Source organism: Saccostrea echinata, unplaced genomic scaffold, assembly GCF_033153115.1.
Source record: "Saccostrea echinata isolate AGI-Se365-2 ecotype Australia unplaced genomic scaffold, CSIRO_AGI_Sech_v1 ptg000056l, whole genome shotgun sequence".
Classification (NCBI taxonomy): Eukaryota; Metazoa; Mollusca; class Bivalvia; order Ostreida; family Ostreidae; genus Saccostrea; species Saccostrea echinata.
Window position 1 is genome coordinate 16,829,677 of NW_026889805.1, and position 11,724 is coordinate 16,841,400.

Here is an 11,724-nt window from a genome sequence, read left to right on the forward strand (position 1 = left end):
CCAGACAGATTCTTGAAAATAAAACTTGCTTCAGATCTACATAAATCTACTTTTAAATACCTATGTCAGTAACAATTATTAATATGTAGTATCTACAAAACTTGGGCTTAACCTTTAGCATCTATTACAATGTCACTGACTGTTGAAAAATTTCTTATCTTCTTTTTTTGGGGTAAGTAAACTTAAAAAATGTACAATGTAGTTCTAATTACCCCCCTCTCCAAAGTTTTTAAATATACTGGTATATAGAACATGAAGTCATGAACTGAAGTATATAAATTAATAAGACTTCCCAAGATGCTTAGAAAAATAAAATTACCTTTGAAGATTTGTTTTTTTTTGTCTTATATTCTTTGCTGGATTTCATCATTTATACAAGCCTAACATTTTTTAAATGCCAAATGCCAGAAATAGCTTTTGTCCCCTCAGAGTCTCGTGAGCATACCTCTGCCTGCTTTCTGTTTCTTTAAAGTCTCCGATGGCTGTTTGCCCTCACTGTCTTCTTGTGTGTCTGTCTGTGGATTCGGAATATTTTCACTTGTATCAGATTTGGGGGAGGCATTTGACTCTATTAGGCCTCCCTTTCTTTTTGTCTGCCTGGTACCTATATGTACACAATGATTTTTTTTAAATAGAAATTTGGAAATACAATAAACCAACAGCAAATTTACACATCATTTCTTATCATATTCTTCATTTCAAATTGCAAGAGTTACAAGAAGTAAATCCCTTCTCCAAAGACACATTATGTCATAGAAACTTGAAATCATTCCAATCTAAGTCATAAAAACTTGAAATATTCCCACATATTTTATAAATCTACAAGAACATATTCATAATAAAATACATATATAAAATACAGTCTACTAGTTCTCCATATTTCCCTGAGTTAAAACATACCAATTCTAAACTCCAGTTTCCTGAGTTTGGTACACTTTTCAGGAGTTCTATTAGAGGTATAGTTCTATTTTAGAAATATATAGAGGATATTCAATGTTTTGTAGATGAATATGGAATTTATTTCATGAGTGGGACAGGATTTTTTGATATTTTCACGAGTGCGAAGCACGAGTGAAAATATCAAAAAATCCTGTCCCACTCATGAAATAAATTCCATATTCATCTACAAAACATTGAATTTTCTGTTTATTACATTTTCTTTGATTTTCCCTTTGCCTCTGTTATTTCTTAACACAATGTCTTAGGCCTGACGTCATAGTTGAGCGGTTGAGACGTCATAGCTTAGAAGTTGTGTGTCAGATTGAAAACATTACATAGCATGGATTTTAGCAACATATTTAGGAAGAAATTTGCAGTTTTAGCTCTATCAAGATGCTTAGTTACTATCTCTATCTTATGACAGGCCAGAAATTATTTTTTTTACTTACTTTGATATCCTTTCACACTGTGAGAGAATAGCATTTTTGGTATCCTTTCACACTGTGAGAGAATATAACTTTTATTCAATGAATAAATCACAGTATTTCACTGTTGAAAATGTAATAAATTTCATGATTAAATCATTATCATTTATAACTGTTCCTGCCACAAGACTTGTCTCAAAATACTTCCTCTTTTGGCACACAGTATTGATATCAGTCCCAAGTGGTAAAAAGTCTGTGGCTGTATATACAACTCCCATTTTTTTATCCCCTTGCAACAGAGTTGGAGGGGATATATAGTAACATGCTTGTGTGTGTGTGTGTTTGTGTGTGGGTGTGTTAGTATGTCTTTGTGTGAAATGGAAGTGATGTAATTTGCATCGGGATCGATGTTGAATACTGCCTTGATTTATAGATATGCTCTTTGTGATGGGATGCTCTGCTTTGCGGTGCCCTTCTCTCTTTATGTGATGCTCTCTGTTCTTTCTTTATAAGGCCATAATTGAACATCCCCTCCCCTTCTACTTGGAGATAGGTATTTTTTGTGAGACACTTTGCCTACTTGCTTTAGGCTTATTCATCTTCCTACACATGGGTACTGACTGCCCCTTCTCCAGAGTTCTGTAGCCACCTGTGGAACCTGGATCTCTCTCACTACTTTGACAAATATCTCCTCCTCCTCTCCCTTTAGACTGCTATAAGATTTTACCTGGAGCTTTCTGTTCTTTCTGTGACACCGGGCTGTTTGATTGTCCTCTTTTCTGTCTTGTATCCCCACGCCTACTCATGTTTTCTCACATCAATCTGACAACATTTAAAGAAATATGCTTATGAAATAAGAAATAGCTTTGGGCTGATTTGTGGTGATGACAGTTTCACCTGGAAAGCAAACTTAGAAAATGTTCATTTGCAACCACCATTCTTACTACAACTCTGATCTTGATGTACATGTATGAAATTTCAGATCTGATGGAACACTTTTTATTGGAGCATACATACCAGCATTTTAATTTATAGTCTTTTACTTTGAAGTTGTATTATTTATCACCCACTGCAACTTACTTAAAGTGTGTTCAATGAAAACCTAGCCATATAAAAAAAAAAAAAAAAATGTTTAATCCAAATTTATTCCTACGTTAGATATTTCATTGCAGTTCAACTGAAACCAATTTGTGTAAATTATATAAATTATTGTCCTATCCTTTGTTTTAACCCTTGATAACGACTGATTAGAGATACGATTTAGGATCAGAATACACATGTACTGTAAACTAGTGTTGCAAAATCGGACCAAATTTACTATCGATTATCAAATTGATCAGTAGCATACAATCAATTATATGATCGATAATCTGAACTTTAATTTAAAGGCAAAAACAAAGAAAGTTTACGATAAAACATTCAGATATCCTCGGAAATGAAAACAATATTTTAATACAAATCTGTGAGACCAACTTTAATTAATGCTTAGTGGGAATATTTGTCCGCCAATTGCAAGAAAAATGGAGGAACATGCTTTGATAATGATCAAAGATAAAACATTTTGTTTTAAAGAATATATTTTGAAAAAAAATTAGCAACAATCGATTTTAAAATTTTCTACTGATTGTCACTTTCAGCGACGATTTTTTGATAGTCAGTGACTATTGTAACAACACTACTGTAAACATACCTTTTTCTGTGTGGGATTAATTCATGCTATGTACACGGTCACAAATTTTCTGCAGAAATTTGTCACAGTATACTTGAAGTGCATTTAGAACGTACACTGGAGATACTACTAAGAAATTCAAGTAATTTTCTACCTGTGGAATGAACAGAAATTGTGATTCTGCAGAACATGACCCTGTAGAAAAAAGTATGTTTACAGTATGCCTCCAGATTCTCTTTAAGTTGTGAAATTGTAACCACTGAAAGGTTGGCAGAAACATAAAATTAGATATCATCGAGATGATGACTACAGTCAAACCTCGTTATCTCGAACTCGATGGGACCAAGAAAGAACTTCGAGATATCAGAGGGTTCAAGATTGAGGGTAAAATACTTAAGAAATATTTAGTCAGGACTTCCCAATCACTTTGACATATCTTTGGTATTCGAGATATCCATGTTCAAGATACCAAAGTTCAACTGTATCTCAAATGGCCCCCTTTTATTAAGGGTTCTTGGGATGAAATGGACTAGTCTTGTTAAAGAATATATCTGGAGCTTGACCTTGACTTTTGATATACATCTTTACCCTTGAGCATTCTAGGGTGAGGTATGAGCCAGATGGGGGCACAGAGAGAAAAATATATACTTATGGCAAAGATTTTAAACAGAGATCTGTTATAACCTTGACCTTGATTCTATAAAATTTGTTCAAGGTCACTGCATACCCATAAACAATAAGCACTCTATGGCTAAAATACAAGTCAGACTGGGTCAAGGGGAGAGAAAAATAACCTCAGAATTGGTTAAAGGTCACTACACATCCTCTTTCCGATGCACTCCATGTATCAAGGATAAACAAGATTAGACCAAGGGAAGAAAAATATACTCTCGACAAGAATTTCAAAAAAAAAAGATGGGTTTTTTTAATATTGACCTACAATACAGAAAATTGGGTCATGACTACCCACAGTCAGGGTGTTGGGGTAAAAATGTAAATATGACTTCAGACATTTTTAGTGAGACATCTGCAAAAAGGTGTTTGAAGAGTTGAGAAGCATGATGAATTAATGCACTATTTCATTATGAGACACCTGCTCTGGCTGCTACAGTAATAGTTTCAACCTTTCATTGAGAAGTTTTATGAACTTATTATTAGTTCCTGGTGCCCTTTAGTGAGTTGTCTGTCCCTCCATCTGTCTCACTCTATTTATACAATTTCATTTGTCTGGAGCAGATTTTCTCTCCCCATGGTCCAGTGTGGCTCAAACTTTTCCCATGGGTAGAATGTGTGCAGTGATCTTGAATCATTTTTTTTAGATCAAAGGTCAAGGTGGAAAAACCTCTCTGTGTAAAATCCTTGCCTAGAGCACATTTTCTTTCCTCTTGGCCCACTTGGGCTCAAACTTTGCATATAGAGTGCCCATGGGTAGAGGGTGTGCAATAACTTTAAAGCAATTTTGTAGATCAAAGGTCAAGGTCAGAAGACCTCTTTGTATAAAATCTCTCTCTTCAGCATATTTTCATCCTCCTCAACCCTACTTGACTCAAACTTCAACAACACAGTGCCTGTGGGTAGATTTATTTTTATACACACTTTTAATAAAAGCTTGATAGGATTGCCCTAGTTGTTATATTGTTTTGGAATGGCGGGATTACCTCTTTTACATAAATCTTTATTAAACCCCAGACACTGTTATTTAGATTATTCTTCCTAGCTTAAAAACAGTTCTTAAATTTACATAGCCCTCAGTAGAGGCTATGCCAGACTAGACTTCTGGAAAGAGAACATAGAACTGACTCAAAAACTTTATGTATTAATACTGATGAGAATGACTGTCAAATCGAGAGAATGACTAGGGTATAAGGCAGATAGATACATATTATTACATCATGGATATATCCTGTTTCTTATCTAGTTGTCCACAAATACTTTTGTAAAATTAAATATACCCTACTAATTCAATCAACCATGATTTAAATACCTCGATCCGCCTACGTGAAAGGGGTTACCTGGTTCTGTCGGGAATTTTTATTCAATCGATCATAAAACCAACATAGGTCTATATATTTAGATTCAAATTATATGTAGCTGAAGACGATGGCTATTGTTTCATCCGTAGAAATTGATAAAATACATTTACCTTCTAAAATCAATGAAACTTCCTTTACAAAAATATGTCATTCTTTCCCATTCTGACCTCCATTGCGCACTTCGTTTTACCTCCACCTCAAAGAATATTTACATCCATTTACGATACACTGAGTGAGGGGAAAATATTTTCACCTTAGTATCTCTTCAATAGTCAATATTCATAAAGCACCCAGTGACAATGGCGGAATATAGGCCGCATACCAAGGTTTATGTCGGCGTAGAGCGGCGTAGTAGTAAACTGGCAGGGGCGATTTGTACGCTAAGCTTACAACGGCCAGCTGATGCAGGGCCGCGATTTACAACAATGGCTCATAAAAACCAACAAATGGCAGTAAAAATACCCAGTAAATTAGTTTTATTTGGATTAACAATGAATCTATATAGCATGAAAAGACAATAAAATATCTAAAACAAAAAATCACTTCAATGCATCTTACCTTAAACCTGAATTTTATCATTTTATGGTTCACCATTCGTCGCCCATCTTGCAACTAAAAAAGGTGAATGAGCAAATACCTTTTCATAAAACAAATTTTCATTGGTGAATTTATTGTCACGTGCTCGGATTTCACAGTTATGTCTAACGGGATTGGTTGATCTTGGCTTACTACAAAGATTCCTCTAATATTCAATCGCCAGAAAATCTCCCAACCCTCAATGAAGCATTATCGTCAGTATGCTTGTCAGATCTTTTAAAAGCAACTTTTGCATATTACAGTGAATAAAAAGAATCAATGTTCTTTGACAAATGTCATTGTTGCATGCAGGGACACTTCATGCTGCTGTAAATTATATGGAAGCACATTGTAGGGCTCTGTCGGAATATATAGCCACGCCCTTTTCTCTTAGACAAGGTATTCAGCCAATGAAATGCAGGCTGAGGTGTTCCAACGTAAACGTTACTACTATTTGTATGCAGTTACTATGTGACCTATTTTTTAATATGCCAGATCGGGGCCTGTATTAATTTTCTTGCAGCCGCAAGCACCCATCGTATTGCGTCGGTTACTTATTTTAGACTCAATTCAGGCAAATATATCTTAACATTTGATTTTATTTTAAAAAATGGGGTGTCTATGTTATATAGTTTTTAACAGTGGCGGATCCAGAAGATCGGGGGGGGGGGGGTGGTCGAGGCCCGAAGGAGGGTATGGGAAGGGGTGTTCCACCCATTGGGGGGTTCATCACATTTTTGTAAAAATAAAGCTTCAAATGGTGCATTTTCTAGCATGTTAGATAGGACTTCCTAGTTTTTTCCCCTTGCTTTTACATCTAGAACTTCTACTATGTCTCCTGAACATACATAAAAGTTTTTTTAAAAAATCATGAGAAAACAACAAACATGTACAATATAGACATATTACAGTCATTATACGCATACTATTTTTATACATTTTTAAAATTGACAGCTGGCCATCTTTTCATTACACAATGCAATTATTTTGTTCTGTTTATTATTATTAATTATTGGTTGAATAAATATTCTAAAAATATTACTCAAAGTTATAATCGTCCACTAGGTTTAATAGTAATTCTTTTATCTAGAATTTATAGATTTTTTTTTTTATTTTCTATTTCTTTTTTTTTTTCTTTTTTTTTTCTTAACACTATAACTTCTATCTACACAAGTTACAAGTACTTTAGGGGGAAAACGTTTGATTCTAAGGTGAGAGGGGTGATGGGTGACGGATTTTGAAAATAAATAATCTCTTCTCAACTAGCAAGGAAATGAATAATATTTTTAAAATTTCCCATAAGGATTTGAGGTTTCAGTTAAATAAAACTTTTGTTGATATGACCTTTGAACAATTGAGCAAAATCTCATCTTCTAACTCAGGAATAGAGCCTTATAACGCCTGTTCACTTCGCATTACTCTTTTTCATTTTGCGTTATAACGTTTTTTTTTTTTTTTTTTTAAAATCTCCATAGATTTAACAGGCTTTAGTTATCACTCCTAATATTTTTAACTTGCTTTTTGTACATTTATCAGCTTATATTCAAATGTTAGTTTGTTTGTTTTTTCAATACTTGGGTGCCAGAAAAACCGCCTATATCATTGTTTACTTTGTTTGAAAAAAAATACATGTATATAAACTATTTACCCTTTTTGTTATCTTCAAATTGTCATTTGTCCTTACTAGCCGTTGAAACCGAGGGTGGGTAGGGGTGGGGGGGAGCACACGGGGGACTATACTTTCCCATATAATTTTGCATATATATCGTGTACAGGCACTGAAGGAAACAAAGCTACTTAACGCTTGTGCCATCTCAATAATAATGTCTGATGACCTTTTTTTTTTTAACTTGTCAAGGTTTTTTTTTATAGTGCCCCAGCTAAAAATAAAATATTTGATTGCTCCCCTCCCCCAGTCTCCAACTAAAAATGCTTCCTACGGCCTGCTTAGTAACGATACTAGCTACAAGTAATGGTTTAATTGGTCAGGAAGAGTTAATTTTGAATTTGATTAATATTAAGTTACACTAGGCCTATAACAGAAATGCAAACATTTAATTTCTTTTCCTTTGTTTTGCACATTCTTTCATATGGTAGATTCAGACGCAGATCCAGGAAGTTTTTCCGGGGGGGGGGGGGGGGCACCCCAGTCAAAAAATTTCCAACCCAGAAATTTCTTGACAAGCAAATAAAAAAAATTATTTTACTTCACTATGTACTTTTAATAACTCTGCAAATCCCGGGGGGGGGGGGGGGGGGTCTGACCCCTCTAGATCCGCGCCCGTAAAAAGCAAACTGTCGCAAATTTATTTTAGAGTTATCTTTCTTTCTACTGTAGATGTCACATGGTTTAAGGTCATGACCTCGTTATAGCAACGAAAGACGCTACGTCAGAGTATTGTTTACATTTTGCAAAGATGTCGGTGACGGAGACGGATCCCCCTTTTCGTGCTATGGTAAGGGCTAGCGGTCTAGGCGAAGTCTGGACCCACAGCACAGAAGCCAGTAAATTCAACCAATTTGGCTGGAGATGTACAAATAAAGAAAACTCGTACTCTAACGACACATTAATTGGTAATTGGAATGAGCAAAGATTCGATATCGATATAGAAAAACAGGCTAAACGGAACCCAGGCCAGGTATGCATAATTGAATTTAGCCATATCTCTCTTCAAATAATATGTCTAGAATTCCTAAAATAATCATTCCCTATGGGACCCCCACCCACCCCAATCTCATTTGCATTGCTGCACCATATTGGTCATGACACAGTATAGGCCTGATTAAAATAATTGATTTAGAATAGCCTAAAGAAACTATTGTGGGGGTGCTCATCTCATAAAATTTAGGTCTAATTTACTACAAGAAAAGAAAGAAGAGTTTATTATAAGTCAAAAATCATATTTCGTTAAGAGAGAGAGAGAACCTTAATTGAACCCCAATTCCATCCCCTTTGTGGAATAGAGACAGAAAGTCGGGGGGGGGGGGGGTATAGTGACAAGCAAACTTAAAGGAGAAATATATTTGACATTGAAGTTGTACAATACATGCTAATTAATTTTGTGAGTATTATAAAGTATATGTACATGTATACATGAAATATATATGATGGTTTCATAAGTTTGATTCATTTCTATTTCAGAATGAACATTACTTCGAGTCAAGTTACGGAGTCAGTTATAATAAATCACCACCGTATGAAGTTCCTAAGGAGTTAATTCATTTGAAAGGTATCAACTACATAGAACCTAGATTTGAGAATATGTATTTTTTTTTATATTTGCTCTGATGGTAAAAAATTGACGACATACATGACGTAAAATGGTTATCTTCGGACGCTGTTGTCAAAGAGAAAAAAAATGTCAGCGATTATTTGAAGGGATATGAGGTGTATTTTGAGAATTTTGTTTTGCTGCAAGAAAGTGCTTCGTAATGAACAATAGTGAATGCATGTGTCTTAGCCATCTGTGATCGATAAGACAAAAACAAAGCATTAAATTTGGGTCATCAGTATGAAATGTGTACATGTTTATTATGATTTAATTTGTGGTACAGGACGACAATGCTGCAATAGAATATTACCTCTCCATAACCAAAAGTTTCGACATGCGGACAGAATGATTTAATTTATAGATTATGCTATGTTTCAGATAATGAAATGTTTTAAGCCCATGCAATCTGAATCTGAGATTGTTTGCTTTTCTTCACAGAGAGACACTCTCATGCATTTCCGGGACACCAACCTGAAATTGACCACCCTAAGCTGAAATCCGTTTATAATAGTTGGGAAACTACCACCCGCGCCGCCTATGTAGATCCTAAGATCCGCCGACAGCCCCTGAAAGATCCAATCAGCTAGTCAAAGGATAGCCATTAGAATAGTATTGACATTTCATTATTGAATATTGATTTAAATAGGTACATGTAACACAACGTACACCTTACGAAAGATATAGATATAATATATTGAGACAGTGATGTGAACAAGATTCTTTTCTCTTTACTTATCTGTAAGAGTATATATTATATTTTTATGAGATTTTTTTTTCATTACAGTATTACTCCAGTATTATATAACTGTAACCAGAGCCTGTATATGCTTCAGTATTATATTTGTCATATAAGAACTGCATAATTTCTTGGTGGTTGATTTGCTCTGTTTACTGCTCAATTTCGTATTTTACTATTTGCTAACTTGCTGGGTTTCCTTTTCACATGGAATGCATTTTTATGTAGTCTATTACTTAGACTTTGATTTTATAAATACTTTTTTAAAAATACATTTTTATGTATTTGTTATCAGACTGAATAAAACTTTTACAAAGATTTTTTTTTTGTGGAAAAACCAACTTACTTGAAAAAGACATCGAGAACTACCTTCTTTTGGTATGCAATAGATACAATTTCTGAATGATCTATATTGGGAACGAGCCAGCCATTACATTGAAATATAATTCAAATTGTTTGAAACACGAAATCACCAATCAGTTTACTATTTTTAGGATAGCAACATAGAAACGACATCCATTCTAATAGCGGAGAATTCCGGGGGGGGGGGGGGGGGCTTCTAGTTCCAGGAGGACTACTAGTATAAATATTTTTTTCTGTGTGCAGTTATGTTTTCGGAAGGCTTCAAGGTTAAACTATAAAATATTTAATAAGTATGATGCATACATGAGTTAAAATCGGCTTTGTTTAGAAAGACTAAACACCTTTGGACAGAATTATAGCCATTCATTGCCTTCAACTCAATGAAAATGATGTTAAACATTTTTTTGAAAATGGAATTATTTGAAGACAATCAGCTTATTTTTTTTTTTAAATACTTTGCCCCATACATATAGATGACCTTTGCATCTAGCGTTCTCCGTCTGTCCGTCCTCATTTGCGTTTCATCGAATTTCAAAACTTAAAATCTAAGATATACCAACATACCGAAACAGTTACATGATGAAAGCAATTCAACTGATTTCATAACCTTGGTCTTTCTTGTGACCTTCTGAAATGTCTTTCTTCGATCATCGATTTTGTATTATTTAGCTCGATCATGTTTTTGAAGACATGTATACTCCTTTCTACAATGTCATTTAGGGATTTATCTTGATGTGTGCATTCCAACATAACAAGGAATATCGCGATTGTCAAAATGGTGTTTCAAATCTACCCTCGGATAGAGTTCCTATATCTTATGTTATTACTTTGTCATGATTGTCATTTGACCTGTCTTTTCCATGTAAACACTGAGACTAGCAGATTGTCTTACATCTGTTGTGATGTAAATATACACTGGTGTAATGTAGCTTAGACTCTATCCTCACAACGTTAGCACAGGTGCTTGAGGACAGGAACCCCCCCCCCCCCCGATATAGACCCCCGGGCCTTTTCGACTTTTTTCTCTTAAATTATCTTTCAATGATATATTTGTGATATAATCTATACCAACAATTGGAAAAATTACCTAAAACAAACATTTTACAAAATCTACCCACTCTCTTTATATAAATCAACCCTTGTTAATTTATATATATGTATAGAGTAGGGTAATAATTTTTATAAAATGTTTGTTTAAGCCAATTTTCCGAATTAATGATATAGATTATATCACAGATGTGTTATACATATATAATTTAAGGGGAAAAAAGTAGAACAGGCCCGGGGTGTATATCGGGGGGGGGGGGGGGTCCTGTCCTCAAGCACCTGTGAACGTTAGGGGTCTTTAGTCCACTCGTGGCCGTGGGACCTCTTTTTGCGGAGTGACTGCAGCGACATTTTTCGGGAAAATTACAATCCTGATTGTTTTTTTTTTCTTATCTGTCGACTAATCACATCAAGGCTTTCGATGATAAACAACAGTGGAACCCTGGTTCAATCTAATTGATTGCGCATACGTTTGCACGCAGCGTTGTTTCATATGCGTCACAGTACCCTTTATCATCAGTACAAACCAGTAGAGCTACAGTCTCGTCAGAGATTCTGGTTGTTGAGGTGGAAGGATAATAGGGAGATGGGCTTTTCTCTCTATATTTGTAGACAAAATTCACGCGAAAGAACGGCTGGTGAACTTTTTATTTGGGTTATGTAA

At 34.9% G+C, this 11,724-nt stretch overlaps 2 protein-coding genes across 4 annotated transcripts in view; one reads left to right on the top strand and one right to left on the bottom strand.

Moving 5' to 3' along the window:
* LOC133173288 (protein capicua homolog) overlaps nt 1–5,787 on the bottom strand; it is a 61,307-nt gene extending 55,520 nt beyond the window's left edge. Inside the window, exons 1-3 of one of the 3 annotated variants that reach the window (XM_061308276.1) lie at nt 5,625–5,787; nt 2,092–2,186; nt 446–604 (exon numbers count right to left, since the gene is read on the bottom strand). In XM_061308276.1, coding sequence (XP_061164260.1) covers nt 446–604; nt 2,092–2,170 — 238 coding nt within the window. In that variant the 5' untranslated portion in view covers nt 2,171–2,186; nt 5,625–5,787. Of the gene's footprint in view, nt 1–445; nt 605–2,091; nt 2,187–5,176; nt 5,545–5,624 lie in introns of those variants that run through there. The other 2 variants (XM_061308278.1, XM_061308277.1) reach the window with 2 other exon arrangements.
* Nucleotides 5,788–8,023: 2,236 nt separating this feature from the next.
* LOC133173269 (cilia- and flagella-associated protein 68-like) lies at nt 8,024–9,898 on the top strand. The gene is made up of 3 exons (XM_061308255.1): nt 8,024–8,281; nt 8,785–8,872; nt 9,353–9,898. Exons 1-3 carry the CDS (start codon nt 8,060–8,062, stop codon nt 9,499–9,501), a joined length of 459 nt encoding a protein of 152 aa, XP_061164239.1. The 5' UTR covers nt 8,024–8,059; the 3' UTR covers nt 9,502–9,898.
* Nucleotides 9,899–11,724: the final 1,826 nt, after the last annotated feature.

What these genes read in the sequence shown, in the direction of transcription:
- LOC133173269 (XM_061308255.1), top strand. Translation starts at nt 8,060, where the DNA reads ATGTCGGTGACGGAGACGGATCCCCCTTTTCGTGCTATGGTAAGGGCT. An exon ending in CTAAACGGAACCCAGGCCAG is followed by an intron (nt 8,282 to 8,784) that starts GTATGCATAATT and finishes TTTCTATTTCAG; the next exon opens with AATGAACATTACTTCGAGTC. An exon ending in GGAGTTAATTCATTTGAAAG is followed by an intron (nt 8,873 to 9,352) that starts GTATCAACTACA and finishes TTTTCTTCACAG; the next exon opens with AGAGACACTCTCATGCATTT.